Below are 23,849 nucleotides of genomic sequence, written 5' to 3'. Positions count from 1 at the left end.
GGATGTGTTCTGTTTGAGATGGCAGCTACCATACACAAAAGATGTACATGGGGAGTATCAGTCACTAAAATGTGGCACTGTTCCTCTATCTCCTCCTATCTTGACTATGTACAAGTAATCCATGGACTTCTTCTAACAACGAACATCCGTGAGTAAAACGTTTTGCTTTTGTTATTACAGGTAAATTGAACGCTGAATCTTATTCACTTTTGGGTATGAGAGACTCAGTAATGTACTAATATTTTCAAGTAACATTAACTTATCGTAAAATGATATAATTGTAGTTATCAGATATTTCTTTTTTTCGGACCGAACGTCCATGAGCGAAACTTTCAGAACTTATAACAGTGCAGATTGTCTCCAAAACTTCATTAGAAAGAAATGTAAATGCACAGAAATTACAGATTACGCAAACTTCCAGTTTCCTAAAACTTGGTGTTCAGTATTTGGCTGTATTTATATAATTTGAGGAAATACAAGCGTAAAATAGCATATAAATTTTGAGCTGTTTGTTCATCATGATCACATACCGTCTTAGAAATTCTGAAACTACTGCTCTAAGCTCATTGTTTCCTTTGTAAAACTTTACTTTTGCGATATTTGAGCTGAAAGTTTGAAAAAATAAAGGGCACTTTTGAGACAAATTATCCCTTTCGGTCTGATTGTTTACGTCACGAACGTTTGCTGAAATTGTCACGGACATCATGGACGTTCGTTCTATAAATGGGGTCATGCTCCAGGACGGATAACTAATCAATTCAATTCCATTCAAAATCGATAGAGAGTACGTAGCCTTCCGAACTCGTTCAAAATTGTGCGTGAAAAGGTATTTTCAATGCATTTTTTTTTTTTAGAAATTTGACACCCTTTAAGCATATATTATATTCCTCAGAGAGGGAGTAGGAGGTGGATTTTCAGAGAAAATATTCACTACTTGCTTGGTTTTCGGTGAATTGTATGCATAGTACGGTACAAAAACTGCAGACAAGCCCCAGTTCGCTCTAAACATGGCACGCAGCTCCTCGGCTAGAGAGCCAAAGATAGGATGCACCTGCGCCATCAAAGCAAGATGGTGCCCCACTCGATAATTCTTTTTTTCTCGGAGGTTCGTCCAAAAATTCAATTTCGGTTGGCATTTGATAAGTGATGGACAGAAACTCAAAACATATTACCATGTGGCTAGATCTTCGTTGATTAGGCAGGGCTGCACACTAACCCATTTTTTCTGCCGGTCCAACCTGTCTCTGTCGGACCGGTAAATGCCCCATTTTACTATTTTTTACCGGTCCGAACAGAAAATTTACCGGTCAACAACGACAACCTAAAAAAACATTAAATGACTTGCAAACTTATTTTCTTGTTTTTTATGGACGTACCACCTTACCCATGTACATTTTACAGATTAATATTCTTTTTTTAAACTTGCATTATTTATTGCACAAGAAATAAAAAAAAAAGATAGGAAAAAAATAGAATGTTTGTTTGTGAATTACAGTGTAAAATGATAATGAACAAAATCAGATTGTATCAAATGCGTTTGTGACTTTTTCTAAACATCGGCGCACGATTGTATCAAATGCGTTTGTGACTTTTTCTAAACATCGGCGCACGAACTTGCGGCGTAACCTGCTCTTGGTGGTCAGTTGGATTGCGACGATTTAATGAATTATTTTAGCTGTGATATTTTCTGATGCACGCGCTATCAGTACAAGGGGTTCTTTATTTTTCTCCCGATAATCTATTCGCATTGTGCATGCGTTCTTGAAAGGTACACGTCATGCAGGACCGAATTCGCAATCCTTTTTGCGCCCATTTCCACCTCAAATATTAGCGGGATTGTGACGATTTCATAAATTACTTCGGCTGTAATATTTTCAGATGCAAGCGCCAAAAGAGGTTGAAAATGTGTCCTTTATTTTTCCCGATAAACTCTTCGAATTTCGTAAGTGCGTTCTTAAAAAGATGCACCACATGGCCGAATTCATGATACTTTTTGCGCCTATTTCTACCTCAAATATCAGCGGAATTGTGGCGATTTCATGAATTACTTCGGATGTAACTTTTTGTGATGCACGCACCGGCGAGAATGGTTGAAAATGCGTTCTTTATTTTTCTCCCCATAATCTCTTCGCATTCCGTACATGCGTTCTTGAAAGGTATACGACACGGCCGAATTCACGATCTTTATTTGCGCCTATTTCTACCCAAAATATCAGCGGGATTGCGATGATTTTATAAATAACTTCGGTTGTAATCTTTTATGATAACGCACCAAAGTGGGTTGAAAATGTGTCCTTTATTTTTCCCGGATAAACTCTTCGCATTTCGTAAATGCGTGCTTAAAAGATATACGACACGGCCAAAAATCATGATTCTTTTTGCGCCTATTGTTTCCTCAAACTTCAACGGGATTGCGATGATTTCATGAATTATTATGCGGCTGTAATCTTTATGATGCACGGGCCAAAAGGGGTTGAAAATGTGTCCTGTATATTTTTCTCCCAATAATCTCTTCGCATTTCGTACATGTGTATACGACACGGCTGAATTCACGATCCTTTTATCGCCTATTTCTACATTAAATATCAGCCGAATTGTGGCAATTTTATGAATTACTTCATCAGATGTAATCCTTTGTGATGCACCCACCAGCGAGAATGGTTGAAAATGCGTTCTTTATTTTTCTCCCCATAATCTCTTCGCATTCCGTACATGCGTTCTTGAAAGGTATACGACACGGCCGAATTCATGATCCTTTTTGCGTCTATTTCTACCTCAAATATCAGCGGGATTGCGATGATTTCATGTATGACTTCGGATGCAATCTTTTATGATACACGCGCCAAAAGAGGTTGAAAATGTGTCCTTTATTTTTCCCCGATAAACTCTTCGCATTTCGAAAATGCGTTCTTAAAAGATACACGACACAGCCAAAAATCATGATTCTTTTGCGCCTATATCGTTTCCTCAAACTTCAACGGGATTGCAATGATTTTATGAATTATTATTCGGCTCTAATCTTTATGATGCACGGGCCAAAAGGGTTTGAAAATGTGTCCTGTATTTTTCACCCAATAATCACTTCGCATTGCGTACATGCCTATACGTCACGGCCGAATTCACGATCCTTTTAGCGCCTATTTCTACATCAAATATCAGCGGGATTGCGATATGTCATTAACTATTTCGGCTGAAATCTTTAGTGATACATTCACCAGAAGGGTTGAAAATGCGTTCTTTATTTTTCTCCCGATAATTTCTTCGCATTTGTGCATGCGTTTTCAAAATTATACATTGCATGCAGGGCCGAATTCGATATTCTTTTTGCGCCTATTATTGTTTACTCAAATTCCAACGGGATTGCGAAATTTTCATGAATTACTTTTCGGCTGTAATCTATATGATGCAAGCGCCAAAAGGGGTGAAAATGTGTCCTTTATTTTTCTCCCGCTAATCTTTTCCCATTTCGTACATGCGTTCTTAAAAGGTATACGACACGGCCGAATTCACGATCCTTTTTGCGCCTATTTCTACCTCAAATATCAGCGGGATTGTGGCGATTTCATGAATTACTTCAGATGTAATCTTTTATGATCCACGCACCAGAAGGGTAAAATGTGTTTTTTTTTTATATTTTTCTCCCGATAATCTCGTCGCATTTGTGCATGCGTTTTTGATAACCAACACGGCATGCAGGACTGAATTCAAGATCCTTTTTGCGCCTATTATTTCCTCAAATTTCAACGGGATTGCGTTGATTTCATGAATTGTTATTCGGCTGTAATCTTTTATGATGCACTCACCAAAATGTGTCCTTTATTTTTTATTTTTTTTTTCTCTCCTCTGTAATCTCTTCGCATTTCGTACATGAGCTTTTGAAAGATACGACGCGGCCAGTCGAATTCATGATCCTTTTTGGGACGATTTGTACCTCAGTAAGCGGGACTGCCATGATTTCATGATTTTTTTTTCCTCCCTAGTATTATCTCTTCACATTTTGTACATGCGTTCTTAAAAAGTACACGGAAGAGCCGATTTCGTGATCCTTTTTGCGCCTATCTTCATTATGAGACCATTCTGATCGAATGAAAATATTAGCCATTTGTTAAATGACTGTGTAAAATGAAAATGAACGCAATCAGATCCATTTACTGTATCGCTGAATATCGCATGTGTTTTTACTTTTTCTAAAAATCGACACAAGTAAATTAGTTCTAACAAACTGCCACGCTGCTGCGAAGCCGGGATCGGATCGATCTTGCGTTAAAAAATCATGAGTAAAATGACCCAGAAATACGTGCGCTTCTATCAATGCTTCTTTTCTGGCATGACCGCCGATCGCAAGCAAACGAAAAGCAGTTACACTGTACATGCTCTGCATGTATTGCATTGCATGGCAGTGCGTGAGCAGCGCCAAATGCGCAAGCGAGGGCGAATAACTGGTCGACTGCTAGTGCTCAAAACTACAAAACTGTAATGTATGTTTACTGTACAAAGTGCACCGGTAGACATAAACGAAAACTTGCGTAAAACTTGTTGAACAGTGCGATATCTTGCATTCTGTTTCTCCCTGATCGGGGCTGCTCTTTTCTTTCTACTGACCCCACCAACGCTTTATTTTTACTGGTCATGTCGGACCGGTAACTTGTGGATTTCCTGAAAAGTTACCGGTCCGACAGTGACTTTTACCGGTCTTTGACCGTCGGACCGGCGCCAGTCTGCAGCCCTGGATTAGGACTGTGAACAGTATCGCCAATAATGTTTAATGGACTACGATCTTTATTAGGAAATATGTAGCGGACGAACTTCCGTGAAGTAAACTGAGTACAATCTTGCATAAAAGAATGTTACGTAGAAAGAACAGCCAGCAGACCTACAATTCTTGCAGGATATGTACATCAGGTGGAACACCAAGTTTTCGTATACATTACAGTTGGGACAACAAAGTAGAATTTGCAGTCTCAGCGATAGAGATAGAAGCATCACGGACGTTCGTCTGTCTAGGACTTTGATATTTCAATATTGTTCTCTGTAATTTTATACGTCTTCATAGACTTCTTATAATTTTGTGGTACATACTCAAGATATGTCAGATCCAGAACATGGTCAGATGATAGATGTCACGTACCTTAAAAAAGTCACATTATTGGTTTGAAAAACAAAGATTATTGTGAAAATAGCATTTTTACCGTATATAAATATATACACTATGTCCTCGTCAAATGCAAAATATCAGTCAAAAGTATACCAACCCATACATTTCCTGAAAAGAAATTTACCAGGCTTTGAGATGCCATTAAAGAAACTGGTTTCTTAGATCATCCTGGTGTGTTCTAGGGGAATGAGTGCCACAAGGTGTGAAAACTGGCAATTGTACATCGTACAAAATTCTCACCCATATACAACCCCCTATTCTGAACAGAACTACTGAAACTTCTACAGGGCTTACCATGATAACAATCGCACCTTGTGTTTGGGAACTGTTACCTCAATTCCCAATCAAAACAAATTTTGGGGATTTAAGCATAACTATGAAGAACTATATCACAGCAAATTTATTTTACATTCATATGTTTCATAAAAATCTGCACCTGTGAAAGAAAGATAATATTCTCCCCAGAAAATTAAAAATGAGATGCAATGCACGCACTTCTAGAATCTCACAACTAAATTTAAAGACAAATCATTGGATTTCTGTCGAAGAAATTTTAGTCAATCATGTAATCTGGACAACATAAACTATAACTTGATCTCAACTCATTTTGCTTTCAATTTCTATTGAAAAATATTTAAAAAAAAAACAACTCTGATACATCTAAACACATGACCCGTGGTTGCTGAGTGAAAGGAAAAGTCTTACCATCAATTTCAGGCTTGAAGGTGACAGTTTTTGGAGAGTCAGTTGTCTTGGGCTGGGCCGAGTCTCTCGCGAGTGGGATCTGACCCGGCTTCCTCTGTGAATGAGAGCTCTGTTCTGCCAGGGGGCTCTCTGGGTATGTCTTGGGCGATGAGTAGAAACCCGGGTATGGGGACAAAGTCCGGGAGTCTTGTACCAGACAAGGCTTGGCTGGAAACACGGCAGGAGAAGCGTCCTGATGTGAGGTGGATGCTGGCGCCGCTTTGGCACTCCCGGCAGGTTTGAAGACACTGGCAGTGGGAATGGTGGAGGAAGCGGATGCGGTCGTCGAGGTAACGCCGAAGGAGAACCCACCAAAGGGAGACGCCGCTGCAGAAGTGGTCACTGGCTTGGCCAGAGACGGCGCCGGTTTGATGGTGCTCGGAGAGAAGAAGTTGAAGGTTTGGCTGGGCTTTGTGGCAGCCGCAGTGGAAGACCCAGCAGAAAAGCTTGAGAACTGTTTGGGTACAATTCCAACATGAAATTGGCGTTGGTATTGCTGGGCGGCATAGTAGGCAGGGTTGGGCACCGGCGATGGCACCCTGTATGCCGATGGTGACGGGTACCAGGCTTGGCCACCGGGCATGGGGGAGATTGGTACCATGTGGGGGTCGTAGTATGCCCCAGACGCCAATGGGTGATAAGCAGGGTGTGTCTGGTACACACCCCTCCCTGCAGCCTGCTGGACACTGGGACTGGCACCTGAGAGCAAAAACAAACAAAAAGCTAACTGCTACGAACATCAAATACACATGAGTCTGTCATGAATGTACCTTCTAGTAGATGTACATGTATGGTGTACTGTATGCATGGTTGCTTTAATATGTGTACATATTGTATACATGTATACAGGTTGACCAGAGTAGTGAACTTTCTCAGAGCTACCAAGTCTCACGCATTCTGCGTGAGACTCAAGCATTTAGGGTCTGTCTCACGATCTCACGCATGGCACCCATTTTTCTCACGCATCTGGTGAAGTCTGCAATTTGGGCCAAAAATAAGGAGCATATAGCTCAAAGGATTTAAGTGATAGTTGCAATTGAAGGTATATTTCCCTTTTGCCTTTCAAAATTAGTAAAAAATAGTCACTTAAGTATGCACCAGATCGAATCATTAAGAGCTAATAATTTTAAAAAGCTCCCTACCATGGGACGGGGACATCCCCTTGAGCGCCGAGATGCCGAGTCATAAAAATCTCAACTCATAAAAGTTTTTTGAACTTGGCATCTTTGCTTTCTATTTGGTATAGCTACAGCACATGCATGTGAAAGGAAATATGTATATGGAACTGTTCTCAATTTCGTTTACAGTAAATGAACCATTGCAATATTTGATTCTTATTCTGACTGACAACAAAATGGTTCTGAGATGTACGCAAAAATAATAGTTCTAAAACCATGCCTTATACAGGGCAATATTTGAGAAATGAATGTGCTCTATATAGGTTTTTATGGATGTATATTGAAGAGCTAAAATGACATTTTGATATAGAAAATAAACCTGGATGTCCATCTCCATTGAATTGTTAAAGAGTCTACACCAGTGAGAGGGACAAAATTGTCATGTTTCTGTACATTTTTAATGATGACCACGGTTGGAGCTTACTTAACGGTTTGGCTGCAGCTGTCACATTCTCAAAGGAAAGAGTTCCTCCAGATGCACCAAAAGCGGCTGGTTTAGAGTCTAGCAGGAACCAATGAATTGGACACATATTATTCAAGACAATTTGCTCATGAATATGGCTGACTTTCATTGCAAGACATGGGGAACCCCTTTACCAAGCCAAAAGAACAGCAAAGAAGTGCTGGCGTGCTGAATACCTGGGATCTAACAGGTGGTTTCAAAGTTTCTGAGATTTGATGTTCTACTTCTTGTCCACAGCACTGAATAGGTATTACCTGTGACATATAACACCTAAGATGCATGGGTACTTCTTTCAGCACTTGATAATTTCTCTTAAAAGATATCACCATGCAGGGACTGTTTTTACTGTATGACAAACACACCACTCATAAATAATGTATCGCAAGTATTTCAATCTCAAATTTCAACTGACTCCACGTAAGGACAATATTCTTGTGCAATCTTCTGCTGTGTTGATGCTCTGTACAGCTCCATCACTCATAATTCCTTGGTTTTTCTCTTCACAGAAATCATAGCCATGCTACAGATATTTCACTGGCATGTATTTTCATGGCAAAAACAGATAAACTAAAGTCTTTAATGGCATTGACGACCCATGAAGTTTTTTAAGGTGTTTTTTTTTTTCAATTTATCTACTTCAAATCCCAATTGATGTGTGACTTTTCTTGGTAAACTTATCACCTTGGTACCATGTTAATGCAACTGTCACTTATTTACAAAAACATGCTTCTCGTTAGAATCATCCGATTTCTTTGTAACTCCAATTGAAACTTAAATGTGAGTCAAATTTTCATGACATATCAGCTGTCATGTTTTTCAATGTCAACATGAACATACCCTGGCTTTTCACGTAATGGTAGACGACTGAAGATTTAACCAAATTTGTTGTTTCTGTTAAAATATAACTCTCTCGCTAAACACTTTCTCCAATTTACGCGCATTCCAGAGAAGTTCAATATTTCGACCTCTTATTTCACTATCCCACACTTTAATCCTTACTCCTAAATAATAAGATGCTCTTTTAACGTGCCCCTGATCTAGGTAGTCTCTATAACCAAGCAAACACAGCATAGTTTTCATGGGTGCTGTTCGTTATTCCGAAGGTTCGCTATTCCAAAAGTTCTTTAATCCGAATGTTCGTTAATCCGAAACACACAAAGTCCCTATACCTCGAGGTTCGTTAATCCGAAAATGAAAAAGGGTTCGTTAATCCGAACATTTGTGGCGCTATTCCGAAGGTTCGTTATTCCGAAGATTTGTTAATCCGAAAATGAAATTCGGAATAACGAACCTTCGAAAAAACGAATCTCCGGACTGAAGAGCCTTCAGAATAACGAACCTTCGGAATAACGAGCTGTAACCGTTTTCATCACGGCGTTTCGCATATAGCTCACGGACATTCCGAACAAACAAGATATTGAACAATGCAGTTCTTTGGAGTTGGAAACGCATTCTATTCACAGTAAACAGCGATTTCATGTCGAGAACAAATTCCTCTGCAAAATCCTAAATAATTATTACCAATTCTGAATTGTTAATGCTTGTTTCTCTTTTCATGCTGATGTATCAAAGAAAACACTTTCCATCTCTCGTATAGATGGACGTACGATCGTACGTGTATGACGTGTAAGCTCAGTGACGTAGTCTATCTGATAAAACATTACTCCTTGTCGCTAGTATGTTCTATCAAGCAAATCAGTTAACTCGGCAATTATACTGACTTCCATTTGTAAATTTACATTTTTTCCATTTGTAAATTTACACTTCAGGTTAAGAAAAGTCAAATGGAATGTCATGTTTTGTTACTTGTAAGCAGGCCATTGGAAACCTCTGAAAATAAAAAAGGTATTTTCCCCACACATTGCTTTCAGTATACCATCACACAAATAAATTGGATGATGTTTTTCATAACGTCTTAACTGAAGATCGATTATTAACCCAAGTCCGTATGAAAAAAAAAAATAAAACAAGATCGCATTGAGAGTTGACTGATTTCAAAATTATCTGACTGATTTCAAAAATTTAACGTTCCCATGCATGTAATCGCGATACAGTGCACGTCCTTGACATCAAATATAGTTACCAAAACTTCGAAATCACGAAGTACAGATTGAGGTCCTAAATTTGTTATCTAAAGTCTACAATGCAAAATTTGCTTATAACGAACACAGTCACAGTCAAAGAATTGACAAAGAAAAACAAAAAACAAAAAATGTGCTGCGTTATCGAAATACGAAGTTTAGCTGCAGAGGGCAAACGCTTCACGTTTCAGTGTGTTTAAGCAGAAATCCCTTTGCGTTTGCTCCTTACACACTGTCACCGAGGAGAATTTGTGTTATCATATTAGTCAGAAATGATATAAGGTTCGTTACTCCGAAGTTTCGTCACAACAAAACACACTAAGTCCATTTAACTTAGTTTGATGTTTGTGACTTGTGAAACTTTGTAACCCCCCATATCATACAATATGATTCCTTATAAAGAACATTTTGTAGCGCATTATTTCGAAGGCCAGTTATTCATACGGTTTTCTCAATCCGAAAATTAATACAGGTTTGTTATCGTGAAGCTTTTTAGGTAAATGATAGGAATCTCCGAAGGTTAACCGAAAGGTTTGTTAATTGGAACAAAAATAAGGTTCGTTAATCTGAATGTGGAGAAACAAATTAACAACCAAAGCCTCCAGATTTAAAAACCTCATATTGTTTTCACCTAAACGAATATCGGGCCGATTCCACTTTTAGAAGAATGGACCTTCAGAATAGTGAACCTTAGTATTTAATTTTCGGATAAACAAACTTTCGGAATAAGAACCTTTGGAACAAGGAACCTCCTGAATCTATTACGAACCATTTTCTTTTTCAAGGGGTGTCGGAATAACGAACCTTTGGAATAATGAATCCAGGGAATAACGAACATTCGGAGTAACGAATCTTTGGGATAGCGAACGTATCAAATTACGGACCTTAGACATATTACTAAATCATCACTTTTTAAACATGTGTTTTCAAGGTAAGCACAAAAACTCAAATAACTTGACGACATCTCTGTCTCTCAAACTTAAGACTGAAAAAAGATGTATGAGATAGAATTACAAATTAACATTGCTCTTCATTGATGAGTATTAAAAAAAAAAACACCATGTTATGATAAACGCAGGTTTGCGTGTTTTCATAATACAATAATTGTGTACTGCATTATTTTTGTTCTCTTGTTACGAAATTTTAATGAATAGATTTAAACAAACAAACAAAAACAGCCCCTCCAGAGGAATTCGGCATAACGTGAGTGCACTGGCAGTCCTTTTGTATACGTGTTGGAGCTCGATCCCTTCTCAGTTTCTTCTCATTTTCATTCAACTACTTCCACGTTCTTTTTGAACTTTTACGTTTCTTCTTGCCACATGCCCATTACAGACTTCTTCCGTCATTTCATCCTTTCCTTTTCAATATATTCCGAATGTGACTGCTAACACTTTTTGGATTTTTTTTTTTCGTTCTTTTTGGTCGCAAAATGTTCAGGCTACATAGGGAATGAGAGAAAAGTCGTTGTGAAGGTAAAAATGAGAGTGCATAAAAGAATAGAACATATGGCAATTAGAACGAAAGTCCGTGATGGAGACCCAATATGGATGTGTTCTGTTTGAGATGGCAGCTACCATACACAAAAGATGTACATGGGGAGCATCAGTCACTAAAAAGTGGCACTGTTCCTCTATCTCCTCCTATCTTGACTATGTACAAGTAATCCATGGACTTCTTCTAACAACGAACATCCGTGAGTAAAACGTTTTGCTTTTGTTATTACAGGTAAATTGAACGCTGAATCTTATTCACTTTTGGGTATGAGAGACTCAGTAATGTACTAATATTTTCAAGTAACATTAACTTATCGTAAAATGATATAATTGTAGTTATCAGATATTTCTTTTTTTCGGACCGAACGTCCATGAGCGAAACTTTCAGAACTTTTAACAGTGCAGATTGACTCCAAAACTTCATTAGAAAGAAATGTAAATGCACAGAAATTACAGATTACGCAAACTTCCAGTTTCCTAAAACTTGGTGTTCAGTATTTGGCTGTATTTATATAATTTGAGGAAATACAAGCGTAAAATAGCATATAAATTTTGAGCTGTTTGTTCATCATGATCACATACCGTCTTAGAAATTCTGAAACTACTGCTCTAAGCTCATTGTTTCCTTTGTAAAACTTTACTTTTGCGATATTTGAGCTGAAAGTTTGAAAAAATAAAGGGCACTTTTGAGACAAATTATCCCTTTCGGTCTGATTGTTTACGTCACGAACGTTTGCTGAAATTGTCACGGACATCATGGACGTTCGTTCTATAAATGGGGTCATGCTCCAGGACGGATAACTAATCAATTCAATTCCATTCAAAATCGATAGAGAGTACGTAGCCTTCCGAACTCGTTCAAAATTGTGCGTGAAAAGGTATTTTCAATGCATTTTTTTTTTTTAGAAATTTGACACCCTTTAAGCATATATTATATTCCTCAGAGAGGGAGTAGGAGGTGGATTTTCAGAGAAAATATTCACTACTTGCTTGGTTTTCGGTGAATTGTATGCATAGTACGGTACAAAAACTGCAGACAAGCCCCAGTTCGCTCTAAACATGGCACGCAGCTCCTCGGCTAGAGAGCCAAAGATAAGATGCACCTGCGCCATCAAAGCAAGATGGTGCCCCACTCGATAATTCTTTTTTTCTCGGAGGTTCGTCCAAAAATTCAATTTCGGTTGGCATTTGATAAGTGATGGACAGAAACTCAAAACATATTACCATGTGGCTAGATCTTCGTTGATTAGGACTGTGAACAGTATCGCCAATAATGTTTAATGGACTACGATCTTTATTAGGAAATAGCGGACGAACTTCCGTGAAGTAAACTGAGTACAATCTTGCATAAAAGAATGTTACGTAGAAAGAACAGCCAGCAGACCTACAATTCTTGCAGGATATGTACATCAGGTGGAACACCAAGTTTTCGTATACATTACAGTTGGGACAACAAAGTAGAATTTGCAGTCTCAGCGATAGAGATAGAAGCATCACGGACGTTCGTCTGTCTAGGACTTTGATATTTCAATATTGTTCTCTGTAATTTTATACGTCTTCATAGACTTCTTATAATTTTGTGGTACATACTCAAGATATGTCAGATCCAGAACATGGTCAGATGATAGATGTCACGTACCTTAAAAAAGTCACATTATTGGTTTGAAAAACAAAGATTATTGTGAAAATAGCATTTTTACCGTATATTATATATACACTATGTCCTCGTCAAATGCAAAATATCAGTCAAAAGTATACCAACCCATACATTTCCTGAAAAGAAATTTACCAGGCTTTGAGATGCCATTAAAGAAACTGGTTTCTTAGATCATCCTGGTGTGTTCTAAGGGAATGAGTGCCACAAGGTGTGAAAACTGGCAATTGTACATCGTACAAAATTCTCACCCATATACAACCCCCTATTCTGAACAGAACTACTCAAACTTCTACAGGGCTTACCATGATAACAATCGCACCTTGTGTTTGGGAACTGTTACCTCAATTCCCAATCAAAACAAATTTTGGGGATTTAAGCATAACTATGAAGAACTATATCACAGCAAATTTATTTTACATTCATATGTTTCATAAAAATCTGCACCTGTGAAAGAAAGATAATATTCTCTCAGAAAATTAAAAATGAGATGCAATGCAAGCACTTCTAGAATCTCACAACTAAATTTAAAGACAAATCATTGGATTTCTGTCGAAGAAATTTTAGTCAATCATGTAATCTGGACAACATAAACTATAACTTGATCTCAACTCATTTTGCTTTCAATTTCTATTGAAAAATATTTAAAAAAAAAACAACTCTGATACATCTAAACACATGACCCATGGTTGCTGAGTGAAAGGAAAAGTCTTACCATCAATTTCAGGCTTGAAGGTGACAGTTTTTGGAGAGTCAGTTGTCTTGGGCTGGGCCGAGTCTCTCGCGAGTGGGATCTGACCCGGCTTCCTCTGTGAATGAGAGCTCTGTTCTGCCAGGGGGCTCTCTGGGTATGTCTTGGGCAATGAGTAGAAACCCGGGTATGGGGACAAAGTCCGGGAGTCCTGTACCAGACAAGGCTTGGCTGGAAACACGGCAGGAGAAGCGTCCTGATGTGAGGTGGATGCTGGCGCCGCTTTGGCACTCCCGGCAGGTTTGAAGACACTGACAGTGGGAATGGTGGAGGAAGCGGATGCGGTCGTCGAAGTAACGCCGAAAAAGAACATACCAAAGGGAGACGCCGCTGCAGAAGTGGTCACTGGCTTGGCCAGAGACGGCGCCGGTTTGATGGTGCTCGGAGAGAAGAAGTTGAAGGTTTGGCTGGGCTTTGTGGCAGCCGCAGTGGAAGACCCAGCAGAAAAGCTTGAGAACTGTTTGGGTACAATTCCAACATGAAATTGGTCTAAAGATGAAGCACATCACCATTTGACCATTGGACACTAAAATGGTTAATGCTACCTTCAAGCCTTTTACATCAGCAATTGATCGTGAATGTTTATATTGTAAAAGCTGTTATTTTCACATGCGTTTAAGTTTGCAAATTTCACGTATCACTTTTGGACAAAAAAAAAAATCAACAACACACGAAAATATCACACCCCTGATGCACTCGCAGAGTGACTGGACAGGCAACGATGTCAAACTGCAAAAGCAACATCTCCTGAAAATGTTTGCCACCTCCTTCTTTCCGAAAGTATCTGTAGGTGAACAGCTTTTACATTAAAACACAATTTGTTAGTCTTTCACTGCGTCAATCACCTGCAGTTGGGAGGAGGGCGGCTTGGCAACATTCAGACCCTGACCCCGACTCAGACCAGGCTTGGCTGGTACCATGGCAGGAGAAGCGCCCTGATGCAAGGTGGATGCTGGCGCCGCTTTGACACTCGCGGCAGGTTTGAAGACACTGGCAGTGGGGATGATGGAGGAAGCGGATGCGGTCGTCGAGGTAACGCCGAAGGAGAACCAAGAAAAGGGAGACGCCGCTGCAAAAGAGGTCACTGGCTTGGCCAGAGAGGGCGCCGGTTTGATGGTGCACGGCGAGAAGATGTTGAAGGTTTGGCTGGGCTTTGTGGCAGCAGTGGTGGAAGTGCCAGAAAAGCTTGAGAACTGTTTGGGTATAATTCCAACATGAAATTGGTCTAAAGACCATTTGACCATTGGACACTAAAATGGTTAATGCTACCTTCAAGCCTTTTATATCAGCAATTGATCGTGAATCTTTATATCTTAAAAGCTGTTATTTTCACATGGGTTTAAGTTTGCGAATTTCACGTATCACTTTTGGGCCAAAAAAAAATCAACAACACACGAAAATATCACACCCCTGATACAAACATGAATTGGTCCAAAGATGAAGCATATTATCATTTGACCATTTGACACTAAAATGATCAATGCTCCCCTCAAGCCTTTTACATCAGCAATCGTGAACCTTAATATTGTAAAAGATGTTATTTCACATGGGTTTAAGTTTGCGAATATCACGTATCACTTCTGGGGGAAAAAAAATCAACAACATACGAAAATATCACTCCCCTGATGCACTCGCAGAGTGACTGGACAGGCAACGATGTCAAACTGCAAAAGCAACATCTCCCGAAAATGTCTGCCACAGCCCCCTTTCCGAAAGTATCTGTACGTGAACATGCAGCTTTTACATCACAACACAATTTGCTCGTCAATTTGCTGCGCCAATTACCTGCAGTTGGGAGGGCGGCTTGGCCATATTCAGACCCTGACTCTGGCCCTGAGCAACGTTTGGCCTGAACAGTCCCTGCTGAGGCTGTGTAGTATTCTCATTGCTCCCGGACGGGGTCCTGGAGGATGGAGTCAGAATCTCTGCACCTCTTTCAGAAGTGGAGAGGCAATTGGGTTGGGAAGCAGGGCCCAGGGAGAACATGGTTGGGGTGGAGCCTTGAGACTTTGGCGGAGTCCCACTGGTGATTGAGCCTGCTTCAATTGGAAAAAAAAAATATAAAAGAGTTTAGTGCCAATAAGTGCTACAATACAATACAATATTTATAGGTACATTGTACTTATATAGCGCTCTTACGTGTAAACATGCATCAAAGTGCTTCACCAAATGATAGTATCAAACTTACATTGAGCGGATACAGAAAATAACAAATGAAAAATACAAAATGTACATATCTGACCAATCAATTATTGACAAGGAATTTTGGACCACAGTAGAGATGGTGATTCTTGGATTCTTCTGGGGGAGTTGATTTCCAAGTGTGGGGCAGCAAAAGAGAAGGATTTTTCTTCTGTCCGAGTAAGACTCCTGGGAAAGATATATATATTAGCCGGGTTGGGTCTTGGCTAGACCGTATTCCGTGTCTTTCAGACTGATAGCATGAGATTAGGGTCTGGACGTTAGTTGGAGCACAATTTTGGAGACATTTGTAGGTGAATGACTGATAGGATTTCAATACTCATCATCAACATTCATTCCTTTTCAACATTACATATAAAGCACACCAGAGGTGTCACGAGGGAATAATACAACAGACATTTACGAAACACAGAAACCAAAGACAGAAACAAAGACAATGTGATGTAATTCTTTTTCCTCTCTTCCATTTTCTATTCTCTCCCATCTAGATAAATACCATGAATACAGGACAGCTATTCACACAAATTACAAAAATAGCCACCAGAAATTACGCAATGATTCAAGACGGCACTTTCAAAATTTTCCATGCATTGACGTTATCAGCAACTGAGCATGAATCAAAATATGCAAGGACTTTGTTTTTACTGTATGACAAACACACTACTAATAAATAATGTATCGCAAGTATTTCAATCTCAAATTTCAACTGACCCCACATAAGGGCAATATTTGTGCAATCTTCTGCTGTGTTGATGTTCTGTACAGCTCCATCACTCATAATTCCTTGCTTTTTCTCTTCACAGAAATCATAGCCAAGCTACAGACATTTCACTGGCATGTCTTTTCATGGCAGGAACCGATAAACTTAAGTCTTTAATGGCCTTGACGACCCATTAAGTTTTTTAAGGTATCTTTTTTTTCAATGTACTTACTTCAATTCCCAATTAATGTGTGACTTTACTTGGTAACTTATCGCCTTAGCACCACGTTAATGCAACTGTCACTGCTTTACAAAGACACGCTTCTCTTCATAATCATCTGTTTTCTTTGTAACTCCAATTGAAACTCCAATTTGAAACCAATTTTCATGAAGTCTCTGTTGTCATGTTTTTCAATGTCAACATGGACATGCTCTGGCTGTTCACTTTATGACATCATCATAATCCCCTCCCCCATCCCCTCCCCCCCCCCCCCCGAAAGCAACAACAACAAAAAAGATCATCACCTTTGGGTCTCACCACAGGAGCAACCTCAGCTCCACGTTGATCCCTCTTGTAGAGAGACTGGATGTCTAGATCCTCCAGGCAGCCGATACACCCCTTGCAGGGCGGAGAATTTTCATAGAGGTAGAACCCTGGTGGAAGGAGGAGCTTTTCAGCTCTGGCCTTCTGCTCCTTGGTAGGGCCAGTCATGGACACAACGATCACATCATCATCTGCTGTGGCAGAAGCAAAGACAAGTATTTAACAAAAGAAATAATCCAAAATGATTTCTTTTTTTCCGGGATTGTCATCATAATTACTGCACTTAATGCTAGAAAATAAGATAATTTAATATATTTTCCCTTTGTTATTCGTCTGGTCTAGTTTTTATTCGTCTGGTCCAGTTTTTATCATCTTATTTCCCAAGCTGGGGAAAGTTCAGGGATTGCAGCCTTATGATAAAGAAAATATTATACCAAAATGTTAGTTTTATCCATGTGTTGTATATCTGAAATTGTGATGTCGACATGATTATATAGCTGCCAGAGAATAATCACTTAGTCAGCGTATTCAACGATTCCGTGCAACTTCAAGTAGTCTTAGAATATCATGATAAGTATTAAAATCAGGAAACAATCAATTGACTTCTGTCAGAAACAGCTCACACTTCTTGCTATCTGGAAAACATGCGGTTTCCTGTTGATTTCAACTTGTTTAGTTTTTGATTCCTTTGAAAATGTCAATGCAAGTGAAACTAAGTCTTGAGGGCTTTTTACACTTGTGTTTCTTAACCCCGGACTTTCTCTGACCCAGGACTATCGTTAGTCCCGTACCAATTTTTTCAGCTTTTTACACTCGCCAATTAGTCCCGTACTATCTCTTGTCCGGGGCTAAGGAGAAAACTGACCTTTTTACACTCGTCTTTCTTAGCCCCGGACTTTCCAAACCACATGAATATTCATAATTACGCTGTGTACTGTACACGTACACGCACGCACCGGCAGCACTTGATTACCTCGTTTCTGATTGGTCAGTGAGGGTCGCACTTCGTCTCCGTCGCTTAGCCCAGGATTATTTTTTCGTTCTGTTTACACTCACTTGCTTGGCACCGCAATTGCGGTGCTAGCACCGCAATTGCGGTGCTAACCCCTGCTATTTTGCAGGGCCAGATAGTACCGTACTATCGGTGGGGCTAGCCCACTTTGGCAAAAACGAGTGTAAACAGAAAGTGGGCTAAGGATAGTCCCGTACTATCGGTGGGGCTAAGGCCCCCCCCTTAGCCCCACCGATAGTCCGGGGCTAAGCAAAAATTTACAAGTGTAAAAAGCCCTTAGATTTACTCTCATTAATTTTAAACAAGACATTTTGAACAAAATAGATGTTGATGGGGAAACAAGCACAAACAAAAAGATGTGTAAACTACAACTTAGAAATAAATATCTGTCATTTGGTCCTATTTCTGTCATTTGGTTCTTCTTCTGTTAAACTTTCACTAAACAGAAGCTTCTGTGGAAGGTAGTGTTCATGGTGAAATAAAACAGGGGCCGTCTGAGCAACTGCAGTCATGGCCTGGGAGGCTGGTGTTGATAGCAGATAGGGAGGTACCCTTGCTTTTGGGCGGGACGATGGGCGAGGTTGCAAGTCGCTTGCCGATCACTTCTTGCTGGAGCTTTATTTCCCGAATGTCTCTCTGGTAATAAAAGTAAATAGTGTAAATAGTGAGTGCTGCATTAATTTGGCCATATTCATTGATTAAAAAAAATAGGTGAACAAGTAAATAGATGTTAAAAATGTCAAGTTTGCAAAACCAATCATTAATTTTGGTCTTTTTCAAGATCAAGACATAACCCTAAAAAGACTGGGCTATTTTGGTAGCTCGGAAGACTGGGGGGGGGGGGGGGGGCCTTTAGCCCCCCCCTCCCCCCCCCCCCCCCTTAAGATCTCGGCCGTGGATTGCGCGATCGCCGCGGAAATTTGCACGATGGTAGTGTGCGATGTAATCTACAAGATCGTATATTTAAATTTCACAAAATAGTCTTCTTTTATTTTATTTTGATTAATTATGCTAATTTATGCGACAAATCAGACTCTTTGATCTAAATCAGTAAATAAAGCTCCAAAAGTGCTCGTTTTTGGTCTAATTATTCTTTGTGGCATTCTTAGCAAATGTACTTGAAAAAAAAAATTGGTATCAAAAATTAATTTCTTATTTATTTTATTGTTTTATGAATTTCTTATGTATTTCTTTGTTTTTTCGACCTTTTGTTTTTGTTGTTATCTTTAACAAAATTTGTGGCAGACACTTTTTGAAGCATAATACTCCTAAAACAAATTAATTTTAGCCATTGAGAGTAAAAATAAGCATATTTATATGAACCATGTGAAAAAACTCAATTTGCATTGACTTTGTACACAAAATCACATTTTTGAGCCATTTTCAGCCTCACGTGCATGTACAAAAAGTTATGTAACTTCAGAACCGTACCCCCGGGCATCACAAATTTGGTGTCAAAATGTGCAGGAAACTCGAAAGAAAAAAGTCATAGAGCATCGCGGCGAGAGCATTGCGTGTTGCAGAGTAATCGCGCGAAATGTCGAGGGGGGCCTTTTAGGCCCCCCCCCCCCAGTCTTTTTAGGGTTAATCCTTTATGATTCAGAAGAGGGTAACACCGTTAAAACAATATGGCATAGCAGGTATATGAATGAAAAATATTAAAGGTCCTCCCAGTTACCATTTCGTATGAATTTACAGAAATTCTTATCAATTGATATGTAATCCATAATTAGTTTCCCTGATTCGGAATTCTTCGTGTTTCGCAGTTTATCGATGATGTACTGACCTGCACCTCTCACTCATTCTATCCCCCCCCCCTCCTCCTTTCTCTCTCTCTCTCCCTCTCTCCTTCTCTCTCTCCCTCTGTCTATCAGCTTCCTCGCACTCTTTACCATTCTTTGCTGGGTCTATTGCGCCTCCGTGCGTCATGTTACGATAAATATAACGGTAAGTGCATAATTTGCACTGATTACTTTGCACTGGTAAATTTGCACCGGTTAATTTGCTTTATGTTTACTAATTTTGCAAGTGTTGTAAAATGCATCGTTGTAACACATCATACAAGTTCGCTTTTTATCAGCCCCTCAATTTTCAATGCGAATCTTGTATGAAATAAGATGTGTTTCTTTGTGACATTATTTTGCCGTTTGCAATACACATGTTGCATGGACATCAAATTAGATTAATTAAAATACAGCCCAAAATATAAGGAGATATCAATATTTCTCTCACTAAACCATAACTGTAGACGGTTTAGTCTAGAAACAATCTTATTATAACTATTGTTCATATTTCGTATATTTAACAATACTTTTATTTAACAACAAAAAAAAAATGATTATACTGATTAAAATTTGTACATTGGTTGTTTCTATTCCTAACTCACATTTTACAACTATTTTGAAGCACTAAAGCTAGGGGGTTTTTTTAATCTGCAAATGGTTTATAATGCCTTTGAAGATTTGGGTCAAGCAACAACTCTTAATGCACAGTTAGTCATCATCACCACCACCACCACCAAGAATTTGCATCCATACAGACAAACCGTTAGTCCGTTGCCATGGAAATGATGCATGCCTTGAGCTGCAGGACTTCTTTTATGAGCTCCTGAATTTGTTTCATGATCTCCTGGTTGGACTCCAGAAGTTTCTCCTCCCTCTGCAAAAGACGCTGGTTCTGCTCCAAGAGAAAAGTGTGCGACATGTTCAAGGCCCGCATCTCAGCCGCCAAACGACAAGGAATTGGTTCCGGACTCGGCTGCAAAGAAGCATTCAAAATTATAGTATTTCTTTGTGATTTTTTGAAGGATTATTCTCTATGTTGCAACTGACTGACAAGTTGCCCTACATCTACGTAAACAACTCGGCGAAGGAAATTCATTACTTTGAATATTCTCTATAACAGAATTGTACTGCATAATTTTACTGACCAGAAATATCGCTATCAATTGCTTGTTTAAATGCAAAGATGAAAGATTGACAGAATGGAATGAAGAAAAACGCATACAATATGTCCGAAAAGGTTTCCTGTTTGTTTTGGAAAAGTCTTACCTCATTTGCGACATCTTGGCTTGCTTCGGGTTTCTCATCGGCAGTCATCTCCTGCGCCATGGTGAACATCTCTTTGAACTGACGCGCCGTGTCGGCATGCTTGAACTTGAAGGACAGCTGCTCCAGCCTGGGCTCCTCATCAGCGAAGTCATTGGTGGTCAAGACCCAGGAGGTTTCGAAGGCCAACATAGGCTTTAACACCATCTCTGCTGTGATGCGTTGGTTGACGCACAGCTGGCGGGAAGTATTGAGGAGATAGGGAGCAAGGGAGCCTTAATTGTGGACCTTCTTATTATAAACGTGATGCGCATGAACCACACGCCACCATATGTCATAATGTCAAGATAAGGTTAAGTTTATACTATCTTCTAATTTATAATCACGTAAGGCCCATTCTCAGTAAAAGTGTTCAAATACGGAATTTTGGTGTCGCCGACATTCCATGACAGTTTGCGGTTCCCTGAAACCTATTAGATACTATCTAAATGTTTATAATATATCACGAGGACTTTATTTGTTAAAAATAAACACGATCAAATGCGGTTGCCTGCCTCTTTGTATAAAATTTAGCTGTTAAACTTCGTTAAGACCCCCAAAACGCAGTGTCGCCGGCTATTTTAGAATTGTTTTATTGCTCCTCTCCGTCCACAAACACACTTTCCAAATATCATTTGCATGGACGATGAGCATATCATATGTGCTAGTCACGATACTCGAGTTCAAAGATTTTTATTGACTTCTTTTTTTATAGCCTTTTGAAACCTGTCGCCAAGTTCACCGCCAGATACGTTACCAGTTTCTTTAGTGTTACAGCATTGCGAAAATAACAAGACTATGCAATGACCCTGTGTATATGAAACCATGAGGATACTATATACTTCATACATTGCAAGTACTTAGATTTTTTGTGCAACAGCTTTTTATTGACAATACGGTACAATGTTTGAAATATCGGTTTTCTACATTTTTATTTGGACAGATACGTTACATACATTTCACGCCACCCACTGCGACAGATATTGCAATGTCAGACAAATTCTATATTATACAATACTCCTCGGAATGACGCATCGATTCAACATTAAAGTTTAGTACAAGTGAGAAATATACGGTAGATATCGCTCTCATAATAACATGATCGACCATATACGTTACCACAGATACGTTACCACAGATACGTGACCGAATTTTGCTCATTGGTCTTGTGCTTTCAGGGGATCAAATCTGGTCAAAATTCATCCCTACACATTACATGCTTCGTTTTGTTGGACCTCAGGATTATATTCTTACACCAAAAGGACAGGGAGGTGGAAAAAGAGCAACACTTCCACATGATTTTTCTTTCTGCGTCAGTGTCTCACAACTTAATGCCAAGTTTTCCGACAGATACGTTACCACATAATCAAAATGCTGAAAATTTTTTTTAAATGTTTTGACAAACAAATCGTTGTGTGCTCACAAACTCCAAAGTTCTATTCTATAAAACCCAGCCACTTTCATATTCTATGCAACAACTTTTAACGTTTATTTTACAAGACGAAGCTATGATTCAGTATATCAGTTTTTTGCTTTTCAGATTTAGCAGATACGTTACGTATAATTCAGGGCACCCACGGTGACAAATAATGTTATGTAAAACAAAGTGTTGATAAAACAATTCTGCATGGAATGACGCTTCCATAAAAAATTAAAGTTATGTTCAAATGAAGAATATTCAGTAAAAATTGCTCTGTAACTTCACCAACAGACTCATTTACGGTACGCCAGATACGTTACCTAACTTTGAAAGAGTAAAAAGTAGTTTATGAAAAGCTTCCGAGAAAAGTTTTAGTGTTCTGTTGCATATTTATTCTAGTGTTTTTCAACATATGAAGAACTACTCAAGATTCATTGATAAGTTGAACAATTATTTATTCATTTTCATTAAAAGGGGTGAGCCAAATACGTTACCATAGTTCAAACAACTTTTTAGTATATTGAATTCATAGAGACTGCACCTACTTCCTTCTAAGTGCCTGCAAAAATATATTTTTTAAACCTTGTTTGCATTATCCATCAAAACTTCATGAATATTTATAGCCAGATGGATAAATACATTCAGACATAAGATGAGAATATTCTGTGAATGAAGAACTCAGCTTTCACATTTAGGGCTCTTTTCCACTACATTTCATAGTTTAAATATTACGTACAATGTTTAAAATGGTTAATTTTGGCTTACATCATTCATTTTTACATCAATTCATAAGGTAAATAATTAAACAGGTGGTATTTATTAATTCTTACACAACTAAAATTATTAGTTATATTTTACCAGATACGTTACCATAGGCGATTCGATGTTTTTCAATAGTTATTTCCCCAGGAAAGCAATTCATTTTTGTTTCCTGTGCAAATTCCAGATCGGATCGTTCCCTTTGCATGATTTGTGGGATTCGAAACTTTATTTGTAAGCGAAATTTGTTAAAAATACAAAGTGAATCTTAAGGTTATATTTCATTTCAGCAAAAAACATATTTCAACCTACCACACAGAAATAATTTTCTACCAATTAGCAAGGGATGACAACATCTTTACCTCTTGAAAAAACCCAATATCTTTAGGGGGGACAGATACTTTTCCTGAACAGAAATTGGATCAAAACAATAAATTTAATTCAAAGTTAGGAGTCCATTACAACATGTAAATATGCGGTAACGTATCTGATTGGTGATCAAAAATCATATATGATGCTCTATTTCAATTCATTTTTACTCAATGAATGGCCATCATTTAGAATGTTCCACTTTTTGTTTCGTATTTGACCGGTTTTGAAGTTA

General features: G+C 38.8%; 1 protein-coding gene across 1 annotated transcript in view; it reads right to left on the bottom strand.

The window, feature by feature from the left end:
• The window catches only part of LOC140244394 (uncharacterized), a 59,342-nt gene that overhangs the window by 32,744 nt on the left and 2,749 nt on the right, over nt 1-23,849 (bottom strand). Inside the window, exons 2-10 of the mRNA XM_072324033.1 lie at nt 21,031-21,264; nt 20,558-20,737; nt 18,532-18,616; nt 16,950-17,162; nt 15,308-15,558; nt 14,368-14,715; nt 13,487-13,979; nt 7,502-7,579; nt 5,861-6,598 (exon numbers count right to left, since the gene is read on the bottom strand). Of these exons, the coding sequence (XP_072180134.1) occupies nt 5,861-6,598; nt 7,502-7,579; nt 13,487-13,979; nt 14,368-14,715; nt 15,308-15,558; nt 16,950-17,162; nt 18,532-18,616; nt 20,558-20,737; nt 21,031-21,264 (2,620 nt within the window). The remainder of the gene's footprint in view (nt 1-5,860; nt 6,599-7,501; nt 7,580-13,486; nt 13,980-14,367; nt 14,716-15,307; nt 15,559-16,949; nt 17,163-18,531; nt 18,617-20,557; nt 20,738-21,030; nt 21,265-23,849) is intronic.

Source organism: Diadema setosum, chromosome 21, assembly GCF_964275005.1.
Source record: "Diadema setosum chromosome 21, eeDiaSeto1, whole genome shotgun sequence".
NCBI lineage: Eukaryota > Metazoa > Echinodermata > Echinoidea > Diadematoida > Diadematidae > Diadema > Diadema setosum.
The sequence above is the reverse complement of the archived record's forward strand: the minus strand, read 5'-3'. Positions and strand labels throughout refer to the sequence as shown.